Genomic DNA, 24,617 nt, shown 5'->3' with positions numbered 1-24,617 from the left:
CCTGAGGAAAACTGTTCTTTTTCAAGATTTCCTATTTATCATCTCAAAGACTTAAGATTACTGGACTCTGACCCACAAACTACATGGAAGAGTCTGCCCCATAGCATAGGAATATGGCAATGAAAAGCCTAGACCATTTTTCTTCCTTGCAGAAAAGCTTCTAGTTTTTCAGCCACTATTTTGTCACTCCTAAAAAAAAAAATAAAATAATTCATATCCTCCCAGAATACTTCTGTGTTCCTATAGGCAGTCTCTCAACAAGCCTGACTGAATCCACTGCCTTCTCCTTGGTTCAGTCTCTCTCCACAGATGCAATTCAGCCAAGCATTTCTCCTTGGGGTATCTGTTGCCCCAGCAATTTTTTCTGCAAATTCTTCCAGACAGGGTAGGTGACTTCAGTACTGGCTGATCTCTCACTCACTGAAGCTTACAACAAAACCATTTAATCCTCAAGCACATCAAACTAAGTCATAGACAATTTTTCCTGGTCAATACAGCCACTTGTCTAGCAGAACGTGTCCTGCAAATGGGATATCCCAGTAGTAACCCCAAGTCCATGGAACTTGGTCAATTCAAGTTACAGTACAAAAGTGATCTTTTTTTCCCTAGAAATTTTAAAAATAGGATATTGTAGGATATTGTTTAAAATTTAATTTTCCTTAACTTTGAAGCCCAGCATTATGGAATGGACCTCCGGCAAACAGCTGCTAACAGGAATCAGTAAGGTCTTCCCACATGCAACATGCATGGCTCTGAGTTGAATTGCTCGCTTTCCAGAACACCCTCCTGGTCGCACCAGCCCACCACCTTTGAACCACATAGGAGGACTGCCTGCTCAGGAACTTCCCATAAATCCATATTCATCAACAAGCTGCTGTTTCAAGTTTCTCAATCAATAAGGCAAATACAACATAACCGGTAAATCACCTACAGTAAGATTTGTCAAATTTAGGAGTATACCTAATGGTTACTTAAAGTGCATCAGACTGTCGTGATCATATATTTCAATATATGATTTATAGACCTTTTATGGTCTCCATACAATATACACTCAATTTATGTTTCAGTACAATAGAAAGAAAGCACCTAAGTTTCTTCAGTTGACAAGTCTTTCTGGTGTCGTTAGAAAAAAATACCATGTCTACATGTAAAATCATACATGTTCTATACTAAATCAAATGCAAAGAAATACTGTTTCCAATCAAGTGAAGCATCAAAAAAAGCATCTCCGTGTTCCGACAAAGAGTATTACACAAGAACAGGCTATTCTGGAAAGTGAGCAATTCAACCAAGGTGTGCATGTTGTATGTGGGTGCACACACGTGAGGCAGAAATGTGACCGGTTTAAGGATCTGCATGGTATTTTCTGGACACTGAGATATTGCATTATTTGGATTCTGGCACTTTGCCATCATTGCAAAAGCTGATGATGTTTGTTCTTAAGCATTGCCCTTTTCTGCAATTAAGTGTTCTGATAAACTCAGAAGATTAGATTCACTAAAAGACCGCTTTTTACAAATTCGTTATAATCTAGTGTTACAAACTGAGTTAATTTCCTCACTCTCCATTCCAAGAAAAGTGTGTTTCATAACCCTGGTAGTAAATAGTCATCAGCGGTCCAAGTTTTCTTGTTATAGCTGAGCAATCCGTACTTTGCCCATGAGTCAAACTTTAAGACTTCTTTGGAAGTCCAAGTACTGAAAAGTCAGTTTTGCTTTTGACACAGCCTATTAGTAAGTTAAATAATGTTAGTTTGCTTCTTGTAAAGATGCCACTGTCTGTAGGAATATTTAATTATAAACTTTCACTTCGCAAAAATGCTGATTCATATAGCATTAATTTAAGAACATCTAAAACAATACACACAGAACCAGGAGGACAGCTGAGAACACTGCAAAAAGGCAAGACAGGGTCGAGGAAAAAAAAGTTACTTATAACACAAACAGCAAATCTGAACACAATTCTTCTCCCGTGCCTTGAGAAGCAAAACATCAAAGGAGTCAACGTTGCAATGAAAGGCTGGACTGTAGCTGTGCAGAGAGAGATAGGAATTAATACTTTACATATATGTTACATAGAAAGAATCTGCACTGCTTAAACAGCTCACAGGTGAAGACAAGGTACAGATCATTTCAGCAGTGCTCCATGAATCGGCCTGAGCAATGGAGAAGACTGTGGTAGCAGGAGGAAGAAAAAAATTACATGTTATCTCAGCCATTCTGAGCTCAAGCCAATTCCCACATGTTCCCAAGAGGCAGGGAAGTGAGGAAAGATTTTTAGTTTAGACAAAAGAAAAAAAAGGTAGGTCTGATATATGAAGAGGAGCCCAGGTTGTCAGCATTAAGATAAGCTATTGGATGCACCTTCGGGGAGAAGCAGAGAAGTGGCAAGGAATAAGTTTTAGGCAATTCCCACAAAAAAAAGTGGGCAGGCAGAATAAGTATAGTACTTCTTTCAGAAGAGCTAAAAGACAAGACCAGAAAAGAATAGTCAAACCCACAGGAACCACTGGAGGGCAAGAATTATCAGTATCTGTGTCAGCACCTCAAATATGAAGAAAGAAGAAGGAAAGAAAGCTAACAAAGTCCTTAAAAAAAAAAAATAATCCAAAATCCAACATTCTCCAAATTTTTTGAGAATCCCTAGTTTCTCTTGGAGCTGTGGTAGAGTTAGCATCTAATGCAGAAAAACAGCTTGTGGTCTGGTAACAGAGAAGAAAAGACAACCTATGACTTTGGCCAGTGAGAGCAGCCAACCAAATGCTTCAGAGGTGGGTTTTGGGTTGGTTTGTTTAAGAATATAACTACAAGTTTAAGCAGTACCTAAAAGATTTGAGGCCCTGACAGTGGGGGCCTTAGCTTCAACAGGCTTAGAAGCAAGTGTTCATAAACACAAAGTAGACTGTGCTTACACTTCCTGCCCCGACCTTCTAGTCTTTAGGAGAGGGGCTCTCACAGGTACACACAACATGTAATGCAAAGTTTCCCCTATCCCTAACTAGGGGTGACAAAACACTTATGTATCTGACTTCATAGGCGCCTGATGCAATGGGAAGATTAGATATTTGTGTCTGAAGTACAGAGAAGAAGAAATATAACTGTCCTATGTTTTACATTTTGGAAGAGATCCCAAAACCATTAGGGTCGAAAACTGAAAATGTTGAAATAAATACACTCAAGAATTTGCCAGTAAGAGCAATAAACTCTTTTTATGGTTCTCTGAGGCTAATATATGAGGAAGGGGCACACAATCAAGTACTAGATATCACTAAGATAACTATGTTGATGTTTCTCCGTTTCATGCAGACACGCATAAAAACTGAGTACGCTGCAATTATATTTAGTTACTGCAGCTTAACAAGCAGGTCACCAGTAGGAAATCACTCACTAGCTCTTCAGTCATGCAGTTCTGAGGAAAAGATGAATTTTATGTCCACGAATCTCTGAAAAAAATCATTAGGAGGAATTTTTGGAAGCTCAGGAAAACTGTGTGTGTTCCAAGGACGGACCTCTTGGAGTAGGATGTTTGGGAGCAGCAAACTCCAAGAACTTGGTAAGTCAGAACTTCAAAGAAAAATTAAACCTGATACAGAAGCACAATCTTTCCATTCAAGCTCCTGAAGTCTGAAGAATGTGTCTGGGGCTGAGCAGATAAACACAGTACTCTAACACATGTGAACATGGTTGAAAAAAGGTTAAAAGTTTATAGAGATAAAAATCAACTTCATAAATAAAATATTTGCCAAGTTAGATATACAGCCGCGCAGAGGTGAAAAGCAAGAACGGTTAGGCTGAAACCTTGTACTGGCACTCAGTTGCCCATGTGAAAGTCTATTCCAGAGTTAAGACTACTTCACTCACACCATCATGTCTTCAAAATACTCACCTCCTTCTAAGAACTATTCACCAAAAACAGTGTTTGGTGGGAATACGCTCCCTGCAAGACACTAGCATTGCAGATAGGTATGACAAAACCATACCTTTTATGCTATGTAGCAGTCACGACTGCCAAAGCATAAAGCTTCAGGACAAGCTAAACAAGCAGAAGTACCTGCTTCAATTCTCTGCTCTTAATATACAACATTACATAATATTCAATTGGAATATCAAAGATAACCCAGGAGGAACAATCAGGCGGCACTTCCACAACAAAAATAAGCCTTTACATGGGTTTTCTTCCTCCATGCTTATTCCTGTATTTTCCAGCCGTTGCAGGACTGCAGCGTAGCCGGCGATGCCGGCTCCATGCACTGCTTCATGTCTCCTGTGAATGCCCCTACCACCTCAGGTGGCATACCCCTCACGACTGGCCAAGGAGATCCCAACATGTGCCAGTTCAAACTCCTCTATTGAGTTCAACTTCTAAAGGCTACTTAGAAAGAGTCAATTACTTAGCAAACCTAAAAGCCAGCTGGAGTAAGTTGGTATTTCGGGCCAAGAATAACAAGTTTAAATATGGTATCTACTGGCAAACACAAATAAAGCATGAATTGTATTCTCTCTCTCTCAACCACTTTAGGTTATCAACTTCATTGTTCCAACACAGACAAGCAAATATAGTATCAATTAGGTAGAACCTAGCTAGGTCTTTGATGATTGCCGTTGTATGAAAAAGCCAACCCAGATCACTTTCAAACATGCCCAGATAAAGCCTCTACTTCTCCAAATGTTGTTTGGTTTTGGTTGGCTTTGGTTTTTTTAATACTTCACAGTGTATAAAAGTAGAGATTGTGATTCACCTACAAAAACAACTAGACGCTAAAACTGCAAATAACAGTGCTGTGTATACAGGAGATGTAAATACATGATCTCCAGCCTCAGCAGAGTTTTGGATGGAGCAAGCATTCAACCCCATAGCAGGTGACTTGTATGTTCACCAAAGGCTGTAAAGCAAGTTCTCTAGCTGCAGGAGAGGGTGAATTCTTGAGCTAAACACTAACAATTCACTCACTAAGAAGGCAATTTAAGGAAGAACAGTCAAGCTGTCTCACGGATAAAGAAACTATTCCCAGAAGAAAGGCCATTACACAATCAGTAAACACAATGAAGACTGACATGAAGGAAAAAGCAAATAGGAAGAATTGTGCAGCAGTAAAACAACATCAGCTAGGTAGGTACATGACACTTCAAATGCTGGTCCCCTTTCACTACTGAAGGACTTGATACCATCAAGTGCTAAGAAGTGGGGAAAAAATAATAATTTCTCAGAATTAGTGTGGAAACTGATAGTATCCAGCCTAATGGATTCAAAGAGTACAAATCAAAAGCCAGTCATATCCTTGTGGGGCACTTGATATTTTTAAACTATCATCAGTTTTCTTTCTATTAGTATCTCATACTCAAAGAAATGGCAAAGGTTAACAGCAGTTTTCATATTTAATCCAATTCTTGAATTAATGGGATAGCACCGAGCCCCAGAAGCAATGACTACACTCCCAGTATGTTGGCACTGAACACGGCCACAGCATGCCCTGCTGCAGAGCCGATGCGGGGAAGAACCTCACACATAGGAGACCCCAAGTCACACAAGCAGCTTTCTCTCCAGCTAGCTACTGATTGTAAGAGTCACAGGTGCATCCACATGCAGCCAGCATGTTGAAGACTGTCATCTTATGCCCAGACAAGTTAATTGCATTTTAGAATACATTTATAGCATGCTCCTTTGTTTCCACCCTTTTCTTTGCTAACAATAGTTCCCCAACTTCATAACAAAAGAGCAGAAAAAGTCAAAGAGCAGCCACTTAAAAAAAAAAAAAATCTCCTCAGTACTAATTATTTTTTTTAAAGCATAAGTGAGAAGTGAAGACAACCGCAGAAAGGCCTGGCATTCAGAATAAGCATACCACTTAAACGTTTCCACAAAGCCAGCACACCAAGGTGTCCATCAGACCCACAGCCCTGCTGTTCAAACTGTCCCCTCCAAGGGGCTTAAAAGGTAACAGAGGAAGAACTGGCAATACACTCATTATGTGCACTTAAAGTTTGCACCAGGTATTTTAGTGGTCCCCAGCTGCCTTTAAAACCTATTTCAACAGGGCGGGGTTAGTTTGAAAACCCTGCAAGTGGAGAAAATGGCAGCTATGGAGAAGTGGCCCAGTCTATAGCAGACCTCCAAGCCCCACCAGCATGGCTTTACAGGCAGGACCCTCCAGCGGCGGCAGAGCTACCCCATTGCTGGGCCATTTGGGGTACCAGTCTAGCCAAGCCCTAAAACACCTTCTGCCAGCAGTGCTGCACCTACAAGAGCTTTACCAGGACAGACCTACTGGGTAGGGGTATGATCTTTTTTCCATGCATGGCTCACACATACAGCTTTATCAGGAGAAATGGAGATCTCAAACCCCAACCTTTGAAACTGAACATGAAATACTGAAGCCAGGAAGAAAGCACAGAAACCATGCACCTCCTCTGGCTGAGAGCACAGTTCATCTCCTCTACTCTAATTGAGGGAGAGCCTTCAACTATTTCTCCCTGATTAAAAAAAAAAAAAAAAAAAAAAGAAGACACACACAAAAAAAACCACCCACCTCAGCTTCTTCCACCATAGTTTTCAAGGGCTTTTAGGCCCTTCTAAAGTAAAGTGCATTGTCTGATTTCAGGGCATGGGGAAAAAAAAAAAAAAAGGCAGTTTTATACCATTTCTCTTTTCTCCCTTCACACTCAGTTAATTGCAGGCTGAAGTGCTTTTTAATAGACGGGGAAAAAAGCTGTGCATTTGAGCTAAATTACCCATCTTTGGTAGACACAGAAAAGATCTGATCTGCTGAGAATAACTGTGTATTTTTTACAACACTAGTAAAAACCCCTTCAAGATAAATACCCTTCTAAAAAAATAATTGCTTGTATCACATCCTTACAATATAGACACCACTTAGTCTAAAGCAGGGGAGAAAAGCTATATTCAGTATTAAACTGGGATAAAGCACTAATCCTGAGTCACAAACAAGGACTCTGTTGGGGGGAAAAAAAAAGTCTCTACAAGCTGGCATTTCTGGCTGTCAGAGTGGAAACAACAGCCTTGAGTTAAATACTGAGGCTGTCTCCCGAACAAACAAGGACAGTGCAGCAGCTCAGTGCCGGACTCACACCAGTCAGCATGTGCTGAGGAAAGAGCATCCATGGTACACTGCACCTTTTAAAGAGCTAGATAGGAACTGCAAAATATTTTTATTTCTGGTCCCTAACAGGCCAAGGTACCTAGTTCTGGACTAAAGGAGGTGTCCTATAACACACCATAGCTCTGAGGCTTTTTTATTTTTTAAATGATGGCTGACCTGTGGTTTGTGCTTCAGACTTCTGGTTTCTCGATCAGTTCGGGGCATGGATACTGCCACCTCTACCTAATGGAGATAATGGTTGTTCAGATAGCAGGGGATGGGGGTGGAAATATCTCCCTATCAGAAACAAGGGAAGGTTCCACCCAACTATTAAAATGTTGTCTTGAACTACTCTACAGAGTAGGTTGGTAAGGGAAGGCCAACTTTCAGAAGGAAGGATGGGGAAAGAGAGTTACTATGTACCCACAAAGTGAGGTTTGTGGGGACAGAAGACACAAGGGGGAGCATAGCTAGCTGAATGTCACTTTTTTGTCACAGGGAATCAAGCCTCCCCATCACTGCTTCCAGAGCTGTGTGCTGTGGGAAACCATCCCAGCTTGGAGGCAAGGCCAGTTCCCCGAGAAGGGAGAGTCTGGGCCCCAGCGAGTCAGAGTCAAGGCTTACGCCTGTTTCCAGTTGTGCTAGGAACACACACAGCAGAAGTCTTCAGAGTTCCTACCTCTGTTAGTGAGCCCAGGACATGCAGGAGTTTGGAAAGGCATTTCACAGGTTGCACTCCTGCACCTAAATGTTGCCCAGGACTGGTCATACAGATGAACCAGAGGCACTTCCGAAAGGACTCTGCTGTGTGGCTAATTGCTTAGGATGAAGGGGACTTCAGTGTTAAGATGCTCTAGTCTTTCTATAGCACAGAAAGTGAGAGAGGTGTGTAAAAGACACACTGCAAGAAAAGGCACAGCTAGAATCACTTCAGTCCAGCACGACTTTTTTTTTTTTTTCATTAAATATCAGGAAGAACAATGTCCGAATTGTTCATTTTGTTTTGCATAAGGCATAAGTCAATGCAATATTGTGAAACCCAGAGATAAGATTATGTGCCAGTTGCTACATAGATTTTTGTTAACATAACCAAGGAAATGCTCCCTATTACCCTTCTATGATCATTCATAAAACAAAAGCCTAACTTACCCAAGGGAAAGGAGACAACTGAAAACAGACCTGATCTGTCCCATCCACCTTCTTCCTTCTCTTCATACAGAGCCCCAATTATGGAGCAGAGCAGCATGGAGATGGGGACTCTAGCAGCACGGGAGAAGCAGCTTTGGGCATCTTGTAGGATTTGACAGTTTTATAAACGCTCTCACCATCCCCTTTTCAGTGTTTTCATCTGCACCAAGAGCAGAAGCTACTGGAGTAGCTGCAGATGATTTGCATCTGCAGAGGAGGTCAGTCCCTGTGTTGTTCTAGGGAGATTCCCTGGAGGACCGGTTTAGAGTCATATTTCTATTGCAAGGTAGCAATGAAAAAAATTGGAAATGGCTGCAAAACAAAAAAAAACAATCTGAAGTGAACTAAGGAAAACCTCAGGCTCCTACAGGGCCCAGGCAAGAGCAACAGTAACCCGCATTGTGCTGCAGAACCACCTTATTCTGACAACACATTTGTGCAGACATCACATTACCTACGCTCAGTTCAGCGCACTCCTACCAACCCAACCAGTCATTGAGCAGGCACACAGGAGCAGAAGGCAGGCAGATGTGCGAGCTCTGTAATATTGCAGAACTGGCATCTGTTTGCAATAACTTTCTAATTCATATAAGAATTACAGTAAATGCAAAGGAACACCTTCCCCTTCAGCCTCTGGTTAGTTCGTACAACCGTGTGGTGTTGTTGGGCAGTACTAGCTTTAACAGCCAATTATGTCACCAAAGGCTTTCTCACATAGAAGAATACAGGGTTATCATTTCTCTCTTCTTTGGCCCATGCCACTGATCAGAAGGGTATTTGGGTGCTGATTTCATAGGACATCTCATGAAGCTGAAGTTAACAAACATAAAAAAGAACTAATTTATCTTAATTGCTATAAAACCACTGCCCTCCCTCAAAAAAAACCCAAACCACTACACCACCACCAAAATACCAACCACATACATTCCCCCCACAAAATCACTGCTTTGAGGACGACAGCTGAATTGTACTCCAAAGAGATTTCAGAAACATTAGTGATTTATAAGCTATCCAACTACCCCACCGGAAGAGCAAATCTGAAATACAGGTAGGTTAATAACAGAGATATAACATTTCTTCCAAAATCTATCACAAGACAAAATGGTAAGTTCCATCCACGCACAGGCCACAAAGTAAGCGTACAGGCAAGATTTGCAATACAATTAAAATGTCCTGACCAGCCAACAAATTGAGCAAGAATCACTTTGAAAGTCTGTAACCAAGTGATTTAAAAGAATATCCAGGAAGAACAAGCAGGTTGCCAGAAAAAGGATAATGTTCTGAGAACTGGGTGCTCAGAGTTATGCTCCTAAATCCAGTATTAGAAGGCTTATGTGAAAGTGGCTCATTAAATATCAACACTGCCATTATTTTGATGGCTGTGGAAGTGCATTAGGTCATCTCCAGCATGTGTAGAGACTAGAACGGTAACACAGAGAGAGCACTGCAGCCAAATGAGCTAAAAATAGGTCTTTTCTGTATCTGCTCTGTGGATACAGAAACTTAGTCTGATACAGATTATTTCAGAACAAACCTGACATTTTTATCCTGAACATTTACCTCTTATGTCTCATTTCTCATCCACAAAAGGTAAAGAAGTTTCATATGCTTCTTCATATATTGTTTCTCTTTCTCTGTACCCAAGTCCAGTTTTGCTTTTACCTTCACCTGCAGTGCTAGCATGCATGGCCCCCAGGCAGTTCCAGAACAACCCCACAGCCGAGAATGTACCCGGTAGGGCTGACACCTGTGCTGATGCGTGGATTGCCAGTTACCCAAATTACCACTTATGAAAAGGGATAAACTAAATTGCCTAACGGAAGCGATACCACTGGATCTCCTGGGACACCTCTACATATCCAGACAGCTGCTTCCTAAAGAGCAGAGTGCTGGGGAACCACTGTCACTTCCCGTCCTTAAGCTCTTCCCTGAGCTCTCAAGGGGCACAGTCCATGTCCTGTGGCTCCCTACCACATGGGGATGCTCCTCAGTGGAGGGCGAAGAAACCTGCCAAACACTGAGCTGAACCTCTTCAGGAAAAACACAGCTCAGAACACTTTACCCTCACAAAGAAAAGTAAGCATCACAGTCACTATCACCAGTCGGCATATGTGTGTCAGCAAAGTCTCGATTCCTTAATTGCTCTGTTGTGGGTTGTTGGCTTGTGTGGTTTTTTGTTGTTGTTGGTTTTGATTTTTTTTAATTGCTCCAGAACAATTTGCATTAGTGATACTGTTGCTGGAGCAGCTGCAGAAGAACATTTGCCCCATGCAAGTATTTGACTTTCACAGAGCAACAGCCTTGTTACAGTTTCAAGACCAGAACTCAACTGTACTTAGCACTTCATAAGCCCAGTGCATCTTGTGCATTTCACATACACAATTGTCAGAATTAGCATGTGCAGCTGAGATCCGTGACTTTCATACTGCTTCATCAAAAACAAAATTAAGTTGCACAACACCAAAAAAACAGGCAGCACTGCAAGTCATTAAACACTCATGTAAACTCCATGTTATTTCACACCTTAACAGACGCTTCCAGGCAACAATATTTAACACATCAGAATAATACAGGCAGACAAGCAGCCGCTGTCTGTTGAAGAGGTGACAACACAGGAAATAAGAAACATAGAAAGGCTACATAATGATTTTAATGACTTTTTAAATCTTCAAATTGAAGCACCTAGCACAGTTTTATAAAACACAGTAAATCTGGATGCAGCAGTAGTCTTTGTGTTGTTGATGACTGGGTAATTATACCACCACACTGAAACCATCAGGCATGACAGATGCTTCTCATTCAATGAGCAGCAGAAAAAGTGCTACTCAAAGTCCAGAAGAAATGCAGACTTTGGCAGCACCAGCAGTACTTGGGCCACTGGTCTTTTTAGCTGGGTAAAACACATGCTGTCTTTAAAGGAAACGTGATCAAATCAACAGCAGAAAGTAGAACAGGATGTGCTCATTGTCTGGATTCTCAGAAAAGTGAGAAGTATTGGTTAAAGCTCTGGCTGGAGGCAGCTTCTCCGCTCACTGTTTCAAGCTAGTGTCGTGCCACCCAATTCCTACTGCTCTCAAGGAAAGAAGTCTACTGTAAATTGACATGGCTGGATAAGAAAAAAAAGAAATCCCACTCCATCATCTCTTCTTAAAGAGCAAAAGAAGCAACCAACCAACCATCCACCAGTTTTATCTGGCTCAGGTCAAATGTGTATTTGATCCAATACAATCCTCCAAAGAGTCATCACTTTGAAACCAACTGTTTTGAAGGGGGTTTAGGTGCAACAAGACAGTTTTTCCTCAGTCAGTGTCTCCACAATAAAAATTAATCAGCACTGAAGTGCTAGCTTACTTCTCCTGTAAATGAAAGCCACTTACTCAGGTAACGTTGAAAACCGCTGTGATAGAAACTCTTTGATTTCTCTATCAGAAATACTTAACACCAATGGTACAAGTGCTGTAGACTTGACCATAAAACCATGTGAAAGTTACCTAATGTACAGAGTTTGTAGCCTACACCAATACCATCTTATGAAATACATCCTTATGAGAGCACCTAGACACCCAGAACTGTTTCACGCTAGATACTTGTGGTTTTAGATCAAAATATTGCCTTATTATTTTGTGTTTAAGTCAGACTGATCAGACATACACATTTTAAATACATCCATAGTTTGAAAAAAAACGTGCATTTGTCAGATACCAAGTTATCAGCAAAATAGAAACCCATCTCAGTTTAACCGCTATCCTTTAAGTGTCAAAGAATGAAGAGGAGAAACTCCTATTTGAAGAATAAAGCCCAGTTATCAGAAGTATAACAGACAGTTACTATGACACTTGCTATGTTGTTTTCTTTGCTCTAAAGAATGTGTGCAAATTGCTTAAGTGAAGCCAGCCCTCAGCAGAGCTTTACTGGCATGAAGGCTAATCATGTTAGAAAGGAACTGGACTCACTAAACGTTTCCTTAGATGTTGGCCATGGCATGGCAAGAGTCAGTCTGGGAGAGAGAAGAGCATGTACTTTGGTATATTAAAGGGGCTTATTTCAAAGGTGTGTGTATTGAGGAAGGATCTATGAAAATAAAATGATTGAAGCGAGGGCACACCAAGAACATGTAATGGTTTGAGCCAATCATTCTTTCAGCAGTGCTGTCTGTGGTGCAGAAAGGGCAGTAACATAGTGCCTTACCTAATACACAATTTCAGCACTTGTACGTCAAATTGGAGATCTAGCATCCATTTAATGGATCAGGAACTGGATGTTGGAATAAACTAATTTGGCTTTAATGAGAGGCAGAAGTTCTGCAGTTGAACAACTTATTTCCCACACAGCTCATCAAAATACATACCCAAATGCCCTTGATGCCCTGATACTTGTATTGCATACATTAGCACTCCCACATACACAAGATTTCCACCATAAACTAAACCACTTAAATCACTGAAATGGTCATAAAACATAAATGAACTTTCTGAAGGTGACAATACCAGGGTACTATCTAAACAACATCTTCAATACAGCCTTAGCCTGTCTTTTCCAATCAGCACATATACAGTTAATCTACCATCTCCTGAGCGCTGCTCAGCTGCTGGGCTTTACCATGCTAGTGCGTAACTTACATGCCCGATTGTTAATTTGCCAGTTTTCAGCAACAAGCATGCACAGCAATGCAGCAAATATATCAGTGACTAAGAGCAAATTGGGATGGTTTAAGAGAAGCATCAGTAGAGGAAAATTCCACTGCTTTGCAAGCAATCACGTAGCTCTCGAGCAGTAGTACTCATAAGCGTAGGAAACTGTTCGCTTTCCCCCTCCCCTTGAATGCCAAATTTCTCATCTGTCATTACCCTCAAAATGCTTATGCTGACCAACACCAGGTAGGTGTTTCACACTGTTCAGCAAGAACCGATTCAGCTTAGGGAGGAGAAGAAGAAGTACCCCCGGTGCTACGGCAGTAGCCAATCACCAGCAGACAAATCATTTTTTAAACGGATGGCTGCCCCTCATCGCAACTGTTTATGCTCTGCACAGCAAAACACGCACAAAATACAGTCGTGCGAGGAGAGTAGGAAATACAACCGCAGAGGAGTGAGCACACCGGTGCTGCAGGTTCAGGCTCACCTGCAGACCTCTCTGCCAGCCATTACCAATACAAGGTGCGCAGAGCCCAGTTCGTCCAGATCACCCTCCCCACAAAGGTGGGGGAGAACACCGCTTCTGCTGAGGGATTTACTTTCCCTTTACTCACCTCCACTGAGGGAGAGGGGACCTGGAGAGGACAAACTCGACTCGCCGCAGTCCTTATTCCACCAGGTGGGCTTAGGACAAGCTGCGGGTGCCGTCTCGGGTGTGGGGTGTCACTGATGCCGGTGGGTGACCAGCACGCCCACAAGTCAGCGGGCAAACCCCGCAGCGGGGAAGTTTAAACACGCTCCTTCTTTTCACCCAGCGCCCTCCACGGCACGGGGAGGGCATCCCGATAGCCCCCTCCAAAACCATCACTGTCGCGACACGGCACGGCCCCGGTACTCCCGCAATTGTTGTAAAGCCGCCGTCCCCCCGTCCTCCCCGACAACCCCTCTCTTTCTGCGGCGGGGAGGGTTACCGAAACGCCGTGCCCTGCCAGCGCAGCCACCCCACGGCCAGGGCACGGCAGCAGGGCGCACCTCGGCGCAGGACACCGCTCTGCCGCCGTACAGCAGGCGGCGGGCCGTGTCGTCCCCGTGTCCCTCCCCCGCCCCCCCCCCGCCTTCCGTCTCCCTCTGCCCCCGAGGAAAGGCGCCGGTGAGGGAACGCAGGAGCACCGAGGCTGACTGGCTCACTCTCCCCCCCCCGGGGTGCGGCCTACCCCTGCGCCGCCGCCCGCCGTCAGGGGGGCGCGCGGCCGCAGCGCCGCCGCCGCACCTCGCCTCAGGCAGCGGGGGCGCGGCGGGGCGCGGCCAAGCACCGGGACCCGCCGGCACCGGGTCCCCCCCCCCCGCCTCTCCCAGCACCTGCCCGGGGGCGACACCGGCCCTCAGAGAGCCGCCCGGCCGGGGAGGAGCGGGGCTGAGGCGCGGTGCGCGGGGCCCCGCCGGGACTCACCGTAGATCATGGCCAGGCCGGTCTCGTGGAGGAAGCGGACGCGGCGGTGCTTGAAGAGCCAGATGGTGAGGATGGTGAGGGTGAGGAGCAGGATGAAGGTGAGGAGGCTCACGCTGTCCTGCCGGTGGCTCTCCTCCGCCTCCTTCTCGGTGGCGAGCTCCTCCATGGCGCTGCTGCTGCTGCTGCCGCCGTTCTGCTCCGCCGCCCGCAGCCCGCCGGCTGCCAGCAGAAGAAGCGGCAGCACCGGCAGCCGGCGGCGCAGGGGCAGAGCCATGGCTGCGGGCGGGAGGGAAGAAGAGCAAGCTGCTGCCTCTCCCCGTCCCAACACCCGCGGCGGCGGCCCGCGGGCACTGCCCGCCGCCTGGCCGGCGGGGGAAGGAGGGAGGGGGGGAAGGAGGGAGGGAGGGAACGGCCCTGGCGCGCAGGAACCCGCCCGCCGCCACCGCCTCCCCCGGCCCCTTAAAGGCGCAGCCCCGGCAGCGGCGGCGGCTCGTCCGCCGTGAGGACGCGGTGTCCGCCCGCCCTCCCCCGGCCCGGCCCTGCCGCCGCCGCCGCCGCCGCCGCCCGGCGGAGGTGAAGTGGCGGGAAGGAGTCACCCCTCCCCGCCGCGGGGGTTGGTTTTGCTTCGGGAGCCGCAGGTGCCGCCTGAGCGATGCGGGCAGCGCTGCGGGGCCGGGGCCGGGGCCGATGCCGCTCTCCCCGCGTCGCAGAGCAAGCCGGTGAGCAGCTGTGACACGGGTGCGGTATTGAAAAATCATCCGTCCAGAGCCCGCTCTGCCCTCGTCCGGCACCGAGCGGGGCGGGCGGTGACGGACTCCCTGGGACCTGGAGGGCAATAAAGGCAGGCGCCGGCCGCGCTGGGTCTCCGTGAATTTGCAAAAGTTCTCCCACAAGAGTGAGAATACGCTCACTCGAGTGTTTTGGCACGTGGGTGTTTTTCTTTTCTTCCCCCCCCCTCCCCCCCGCCCCATTTCTTTTTCCCTTCCCCCAGATACAGGAAAGCTTGCTAAACGCAAATTGCTAACTTGGGGGTTTCCATCCAAATACATCCTACTGGGGATTTGCTTCCAGGAAGCAAGACAATTGTAGGAAATGAATAGAGCGGGTCAGTATTTTTCATTTGAAATTTCTTTACTAAAAAGAAAAGAAAAAAAGAGCACATGCCTGCTGTTTTAAAGCTGTCTCGAGTTGGGGGAGAGAAGGAAAAGTCACTTCTTGCTTTTTGCAAACAAGCTAAAATCAGAACTTTCTCCTTTAGCTTTACCTTCTCTCTTTAATGAATCACAAAATCGCAACCTTAAAACAAACAAACAAACAAACAAAAAACTAAAGCCCCACAACCCTCCTCCCCCTCCCTCCCCAAAAAACCCAGAAAATAAAATGCAGGGAATTCCAAGTAATGAAAGTGTTCGGTTTTAAAGAAACACAAAATTCTGTAAAACTCGGTTTTGTGGTTGTTTTTTTTTTTGTTGTTGTTGTTTTTATCAGCTTCAGCAGGAACGTGCTTTCCCTTTGGCTACCAGAGGAATTCCCTCCCGATTTCCAGTAGTGGTGCGAGCAGTGCTGACATTTCTGCTCCCGTGAAATTTCTCCCAGAATTGTAATTTTCAATCACAACTTCTAACATGTATTTTACCATCATTTTGTATTTAAACGAAGCAGAATACCTTTGGCTGCATGTTTAATTAGTTATACAGATCTTATCTCCTTTAGTGCTGTCTTTTTTCTTCACATCACTGACTGGCTGTTTCTGAGAGTATTTATTGGGGTGCTCTAGTTACAAGAGTCTCTCTTCCAAACTTTCTCTCCTTCTGCTAGTGGATCTGGAATTAGCTTTTGTTTAAGAGACTCATTTTTAGAAACATTTCAAGATGACAGCGATGTAAATCCACATTTTTATTTATATGTAGTTCTTTTAAATACAGTATTTATGCAAACTCCTCAACAACCTTCAAAATCCGGTACAATTATGTGCAATTACCTTTAAATATTTGATTGTGCAGGGCTGAAAGTTTACGTTGATAGTGCTGTAATTTTTGAACCTCTTAAAGATGAAAAGCATTAATTTGCCCTGAAGACCTAGCTCTTAAACCTAAGTAAACCATTAAAAATTACTGCCTCAAGACTGCCTTATGTTAAATCTCACATTCAAAATTAACATTACTGTTAGGAGAGCATTATACTGCTAAATCTTTATTGTGTATCTTTAGGATATGCAACCTACATACAATACAACTTATATCTTTAGGACATAACCTACAGGCCTCACAGCAGACTACGGGTATGTAACATAGCAACATAGTGCTAAGTATGTGTAATGCTGATAAAGTTGTAAAATAAAAAGGTTAATGGCAATAACACATTCTCTTCTGCTGTTTGTTTGTTTGTTTTATTATTATTGTGTGCTGCATAGTGCTGGGTAAAGTCTGTTGCTAAGCATATGTGGCTCTTTTTAAGACAATTTCCATGTATATTGTAATTTCATCTACCTCTCAGCTGAGCTGCAGTCAGGGTTTTAAGTTACTTTCTACAAAGTCTTCCACCAGTAACTTGTCCTTCAACATGTGCATAGTTCACCATCCACTATGCCTCTTGCTCTCCAGGCCACAGTGAGAAATATCCAGGCGATTCTTTTAATAGTTAAGCGTAATAGCCCAGTTTTACTTTTTTTTTTGTTTTTCAGTTGAACTGTGTTGTTTGTGGAGGAAAGCTTTCATCCATAGTTCGACGTGTCATTGCTACCATCAGCACAAGCTTTAAGTGTCCACATTCACATTTACAGGTGTTTTCACTGCTGCCTTGCCTCTGTAGCCTCTGCACAGGTATTGCCTTATCCTAGGAACACCTCCACTGAAATCAATATATCAGTAGGTACTGTCCCAAAATATTTTTACCGAATTTAAAAATTATGTTTACCACTGTTGTGCACAAAATCAGGCATAACTCATCCTTACTCTGGGCTATGTGGATGTAACTAAATCCCATACACAAATTGTGATGGGAGTATGATTGTTTCTGTCCGTTTAGGGCATCAAAGTTTCATAGTGATGTAATTAAGTTCTCCTCAACTCAGTGTTCTGTCTAATATGTTGTTGCCAGGGAATTTGATATGCACAGTATATTTGGTTCATACAGGCCAAAGTTTGCTGTCTCTTTATGCTCATGGATTGGTATCATGGTGCATGAATAGTTTAACTGATTTAAACAGGATCATCTGGAGTGTATGATATCAAATAAAAAAAAAGGTATCAAGTTGAGCTTGTCTGTAAACCAGGCTGCATCCTTGTAGGACAGCTGTGTTCACACAGCTCAACTCCGTACAGCGGTGTAGCTAGCAGATTGCTGTGGTGTTTTCAGTCCATTAGGAACATCAGTAATTTCCCCTCAAGGGGTAGCTCCGTCACTGTAATAACCTTGTGCTTACAGTTTGTGCTCCAAACTTTTTCTGGCAGGCCTCTACCTGCCTTCCCGAGCTGTTCTGCAGTAAACCTCCTCTGTGTTCTCTACAGGTGGGACCTGGACGTTACCTCTGTCTGGCAGCCACCACGTATGTTGCAGAAGTCAGTCTGCCTGCTTAGCAAAACTATCATTTTGTTCTATTCCTGCTTTTTTCCCATTTGTTATTTTTTACCTGGTCCCAGGCAGAGGTCTTTGATCTGCTTGCTGTTCGAGAGGCCACACTTGAGGCAGAGACAATGATGTGTGCTTAGAGGGATGGAAGGCAATGGCCAAGTGAGATCACAATAGAGGTATCAAAGGCTTAAAACTATACCTATGAGATGGCACTGGTATAGAGCGAAGGACAAAATCAAGCCATTCAACAGGATTCAGCCATACCTGGAGGGATGCAAGAGGATTTTGGTGTTAAATGCTAATAAATACATGCATTTGCAGGTAATTGATGATTGACTTGCAGGATTGATTCACATGAGTTGGACCAAAACACCATAGAGACAGATACAGATCAACCTACTCCATTCCTTTTGCCTATCAGTCTTTTATTAAAAAGTTCATGCTGCCAGAAGCACCATCAAATAGTCCATTCAGCATTTTTACAATTTCCCTTGTTATGAAAGTCATTGTTATCACATGAACTGATATGCCATTGTTATCACATGAACTGATATGCACTTCAGGTTTATTCGTATTCCCAGAGTTGAATAATGTCATGTAAGGCAAACGCGAGGTTGTATTTTCAAGTCCCGCTCTCTGAGCTATTGGTGGTAACATTGTCCACTCCTGGTCAGTAACACTGAAGAGCTTGCACTCTATCGAGACCTTTTCTGTATTACACAAGTCTGTTGAGGCTGGTCCTTTGTGCTGATGAAAGCAGCAGTTCTGAGATTTTCACTGATCTAACGTGCCATTGCAGGACTGGTCCTGATAGAGAGAGGCCTCACAGTTGCTTGCACTTATAACAAACTGGAAAATCAAACAAATCCTTATCTTAATATGCGGCGTGTTTATGCAACTTCCCTTGCACACTCAAATTTTCTAGCACATTAATCCAGAATGCAGTACCAAGTAAATTAGCAGGCAGGTCAATGTCAACCTTGCAGAGCAGCTGGCATGTCAGCCACTCTCCTTACGACCTCCCTTTCTTTCTCCTTTCTTCCCCTTTAAGCCAAAACCTCCCATCACTTTGCTTTAAAATGGCAACCTATTTTCAACCTATAGCCAACTTGTGGCAACAGTGGGATCGCCTTGTGGGCTGCGTTCCTTTGTCTGTGTAAAATATCCCCACGCCTTGGGATCCTATAAAACACACCCTATTGCAGACATGCCCTATTGTCTTTAAATGACAACTAAACGCTCTACAATTAAATTCTGGAGAACATGTCATGTTTTTACCAAATTTGTTCGAATCTCCAGTTTGTTGAAAGTGCTAACAATTGTGACACATTTCTCTGTTAGTACCAGTTCTGCAGAGGTGTCGTGTATCTGAAAAAATGTCAGAACTGTCATTTTCCATCAGTGCAAACAGAGAAATCAACATTAGCCTTTCCAGTAGACAAAAGTCTAGCTAGAGCAAAAGCTGTTCTGTGCTATTTGCAAGGTGCAAAAGTCACTCACTGTGCAGCCACATCTCACAGCTTTTATGTCACGGTAAACTTTCAAAGTGTCTGAGAGGCATATGACTAGAAATGTTATCTGCAGAAGCATGCTCTGCCATCTCCCTCATACCCAAACAGATTGCTTTCCGCTTCTAGCTGTACGTGATATCAGGAAGTGTCATTCTACTAAGGACAAAGCAGATTTTCTCTTATTCCTCAGAAGAAGGCAGTTCGTTACCCTTTGCAGGTGGCAAATCATGGTTATGACTTTCAATGTTATAATCGCTTGAAGAAGCAGCTAAGTGATCACCGTTCTTATCACTCATCACTCCCCACCACATTCCCCATAAATATTTAAACAAGTGAATAACCTAGTGCCACGGCTCAACTTGTGCCAGAAGAGTCTAAAAAACTTCTGGAAATGAGCAAGTGAGCCTCAGTTGAGGCACATTAATTATAATTCAACCTCCTGCATAAAAATAATCTTGTCTAGTCCTATGAGTAGTTATGTGAACATCATTTGAAGTTGCAAGCATGCACATGGATGCTCTGTTACTGCCAGCTGTCAGTTGGCCACAGTGCCTGCAGAGGGTTTCCTTGAAGGCAGTTCTGAAGTGCAAAGGAGGAAAGATTGGGAAAAATGTGGGTACAGTGGTGTGGCATTCAAATTAGTTATAAAATTAATATTACTGATTAATATACTATAAATACCCTAATAAAATACTAAAAATTACTAAAATTAATATAACTAATTATAAAATAATTAGTTATAAAATATTTCTATTCTATATTTTAGTACAGTTATATATTCTATATATATTCTATATAGTCTATATTTTGGTACAGTTATACCAAATCTTTTGACAAAGCTGTCCTGGAAATTCCCACTGTTCTTTTCTTGATAGAGAAAGAGAAAGTCAAAATTATGTTTGATTAAATCTCGATTAGTCTCAATACGCTATACCTGTAGGCATTGCATAGGGTAGAAAGTGAATCTTTGTAAGTAAAGTTATGCTAAGTATCTTGGCTTCATCTGAATTAGGCAGCCCAGAGGCATGGCTAGACATACGAAAGAAATAGGTTAGATCTATCTTGAGAAGTTATGCCTGAAGGCACTTATTTTTGCTCTTGTTCTGGAAAAAATCAAGAAACTCCTAGTTTGTTCTACAGGAGAACAAGCTCTTCTATACATATTAGATCCTAAAACATCCAAGGAGAAGCGGGCTTGAGTGATAAATGGCTCCCATCATGCTGGACAATGCGCTCTGCAGTTTTAGAAGCAGCCTACTAATTTGGCAAGAAGGTATAACTTGCCTGCCACACTGCCATAGGCTCTTTTTCTGCTGAAAGGGCTGAATTATTAACAATATACTAATACAACTTGTATAATCTAAGCAATCTCCTACATAGATAATAAATAACTTACTAAAAGAGTGACAGAATGTCAGTTAACTGGCCAGTAATCACAGGATGCCTGGGGTCAGAAGGCACTTCTGGAGGTCATCTGGTCCAACTCCCCTGATCAAGCAGAGCCACCTAGAGCCAGTTGCCCCGGACCATGTCTGCATGGCTTTTAAACACCTCCGAGAATGGAGACTCCACCACCTCCCTGGGGAGCCTGTGCCAGTTCTTGGTTTCCCTCACAGTGATAAAAGTGTTTCCTGATGTTCAGAGGGAACCTCCTGTGTTTCAGTTTGTGCCTGTTGCCTCATTGCCTCTGGTCCTGTCACTGGGCATCACTGAAGAGAGCCTGGCTGCATTTTCTTTAGACCCTCCCTTCAGGTATTTATATACATTGATGAGATTATCAATGTATGATAAAATGAGATTAGATTATTAATTATGAGGTTAAGAACGTAATATCTAGTTTAGTAACAATACTTTTCTCCAGAGTTTTCCAGACTGGCAAAAGTCTAAGTCAATGGTGTTTCAAAAGGATTAGAACAATTTAATTGTAATTTTTTTTTTACTGTGGAAACTGAACAACTGATTGACTATTACTGATCTCATTTTACAAGATCTGCCAAATCGTGTAGGAAGTTTGGAGACATGTTTTTGAAAAGACTACACAGGCAGCCAGTTCCCCACAACCTGGATCAGACATGAGCGCAGAGTAAGATCAGGTGATGCCAGTACTGGGACTGGTTGTTCTTTTCCAAGAATAAGCAAACTCAGGCTGGTGAGGGCAGTGCCGTTGGGCAAGTTTAAGCTCCTGATGGACCCTGGCTAATACCAATGGCAAGCTCTAAGGGAAAACATGCTGGCTCCAACAGTCGAGCCCTCTCACAACAGATCTGCATCTACTGGAAAAATTATGGTAGTGGGGATGAGCCAACTTGTGACAAAATGTGAAGTCTGACAGCTCCCTAAAAGCATACCTATTCGAGGTGGAGCTGGATGTGGATGATACAGATAGGGGTGCTTGTTATTTGGTTGACTGCTAGGCCAGTGGCAGAGGGCAAAGAGAAGAAAGACACCAAAAGGCTTGAAATCAAAAGACAGAGAGCAGTTGTCAGCTGCTTCAAGATGCAATCAATATTATCTCAAGCTGTATCCCCAAGATAGAAAAAGTCCAAGGCAGACATGTTAACTGAATCAGCATCACAATAGACAGGACACAAGCCACCACTTGTGCTATTGTAATGAAGAGTTTGATATTATACTGCACTGTTTTTCCCTCTTTGTTCCTTATTATAGTGGATAGGATAGTTCATTCTATAAAGAATGCTTTTCATGCTAGTATTATTTGTATATTCCCAATTCCTCATCCTTCCCCAGTTGTGTGCTGTTCGAGATAAATTCCAAGTTTGGGCAATAGAATAGATGGGGTGATTTATTGTGGCGTGGTTATTACATGCATACAAAGCAGGGACATCTAGAGACCAAAGCAGTGTCTGCAAACACAGTCAGTCCAAATACATCTGCTAGATGTGGAGTATTAGAGCAGTTTTCAGAAGCAGCTTAGATAATAAGTACATTGCATGACCTCTAGTGGTATTAAGCCCAAGGCACTGTCAAAGTCACTCATAGCAGTCTGATGCGGTTGGGGAAAAGCCAAGGTTACAGAGGTACCATCACATACGTGCTAGTTCCATCCTGCTGTACCCCGCCTTACTGCCAGCTTTATGCCGGCCCAAATCTTGTCCCACTGCCAGGGTAAGACTGAGAAAAGTTTTTAATTCAGCAGAAATTCCAAACACTCAGCAGAGCAAATGTCTTGCAGCGATGCTTTCGTTGTCAACTAATCACACACGGTCATTAATCTTCCCTCCTATTGTTTTCATGTAGAGGAATAAGGAACCCAGCAACGCCAGTGAAAAAAGGAATGACAATGAGAACTGGAAGGTAAAATCTGCAATGTCTTCTCTGCGGTGACTCAAAGTTAAGGAGTAATGTTTTCTTTTAACTAGCAGAAGAATAATGTTCTGTTTCACCATTTTTGTGGGTCCTATCAGGGCCCTGTTCCCTTGAAGAGGTGAAACTGTCATTGCTTACATCCCCCTACAGGTTCTGGAGTCCCCCCAGCAAGAGAAGGAGGCTGGGAATGACCTGGGATACAGACTTTGGCAGCAGGGAGAAGTAAGACCGGGGCTGCCAGAAAGAAGCTACTGGCACAGAGATGAGGTGGAAATGGCAACAAACGTGGCAACAGAAAACTGAATGTGACTGCCTGATTAGGAAACCAGGCTTTCCCACAGGCCTTCTAGGAGGAGACCAGCGTTCTCACAGGGACTTGCTGGCACAGTCTCCCGGCAGGACAGTCAGCAGGTTGCAGGGCACCCTGAGGCAGATGAGTTGCGTTCTTTAGAGTTACGGGGACTGTTCCCATGGTTTCCCTTCTCATCCATCATATTCTGTGGCCTGTGAGCCACACTGAGTGTGCCATGAGTCAGTCCCCAACAGCCCGTCAGTGGGAAATATTTCAGTGCTCTGCCCCAACTGAGAGATGCACAGACATTTTGACAAAGTGCATTTGCTCTTTATGGAAGACGTATTTTGTTTTATTTGCACTTACACTCGGTTTCACTCACGTTCTGGGGTTTGGGACCTTTCTCTTGTGCACTTCTTTTACATTCATGGCAGCTGGCTGTATTCCTGATGTTTTCTAATTATTTCCTTGTTGTTTTCTGCTATTTGCTATTTAGTCCTTTGGTGTGTAAATAGCTGCAAAATCGAGAGAAGAACTTCAAAGCAAATTATTTTAAAAGGAAACAATTTTAAGTAGGTAGTATACAAAATTGACCACAGACCAATTTAACTCAGAAAATTAACATTGTGTTTGCCTTATCTTACCAAAGTACTTAAATTGGAAACTTTTTTCATGTGCCTGAATAAGACTCCTAATGGATTTGTTTCAGGGTATGATCCAGGGTTATTTACTCAGTGTATTTATCTAAATAGATACATCACCTTCATTATTAACAAGTGAGTATAATTTAGCCAGTTGTTTGAAGCTGAGCTGTTATAGCAGGCACCTCTTTAATGTGTGTGAGCTGATTTGGCTTAGCTGTTTTCCAGATGTAAGCCCTTTCTGGCATGAACTGTGGTTTCATTTATGTATAGCCCCTCCAACTTACAGAGAGCTTCTACAAATAATGACAAACAGTTTCACATTAAAAGTGTGATTTACCTAAAACAGCTTTGGAAGGTCAGCTTTAGGCAGCTAAAGTTTTGATGTCTGAGCCTGTGTTCATCACCCTTAATTGACTTTATAGTTAACAAAGAAAAACAGACAGTTCAGATAGGTTGGGTTAGCTATCATCCCAAAGTGCTATCTGAGATGAATAGCCATCCCAAAGTTTTTTTCCACTGCCTATGAAGAGATTGCTTTGGGTGACGTACTCAGAGTTACATATCTAACTAGCAGACCTACTATGCTAGGACTAAGGAAACCTACACATGAATCCAGTTGGTTTGGTAGCAGTGGATCCCAGTGAGTACTGCGAACTCAAAAAAAAAAAGGGACTTTTTGTTAGTTTGCCTGTACTGAAGATGTGCAGTCACTTACAGAAGTAGAGGAGAGACAGATTTTTCCTTATCGGAATAAAACCAGAGGCAATTAATAGACTGTTTTGTTGGGGACATAGATCCTGCTGAATAGGTCTGAAACAGAGTAAAGTATGAGTCCCAAAGTGAGCCATCCTTATTAGACTCTGGTTCTTCTTTTTTTTTTTTTTTATTTGGTCTTGTCCTGA

The 24,617-nt window shown here is 43.3% G+C and overlaps 1 protein-coding gene across 1 annotated transcript in view; it reads right to left on the bottom strand.

Annotated features, from left to right (window-relative positions):
• Window positions 1-14,721, bottom strand: part of SLC9A7 (solute carrier family 9 member A7) — a 74,917-nt gene extending 60,196 nt beyond the window's left edge. Inside the window, exon 1 of the mRNA XM_082498478.1 lies at window positions 14,369-14,721. Coding sequence (XP_082354604.1) covers window positions 14,369-14,642 — 274 coding nt within the window. The 5' untranslated portion in view covers window positions 14,643-14,721. The remainder of the gene's footprint in view (window positions 1-14,368) is intronic.
• Between the last annotated feature and the right edge of the window lie 9,896 nt (window positions 14,722-24,617).

Source organism: Vanellus vanellus (assembly GCF_965231255.1).
Source record: "Vanellus vanellus genome assembly, chromosome: 1".
NCBI lineage: Eukaryota > Metazoa > Chordata > Aves > Charadriiformes > Charadriidae > Vanellus > Vanellus vanellus.
The sequence above is the reverse complement of the archived record's forward strand: the minus strand, read 5'-3'. Positions and strand labels throughout refer to the sequence as shown.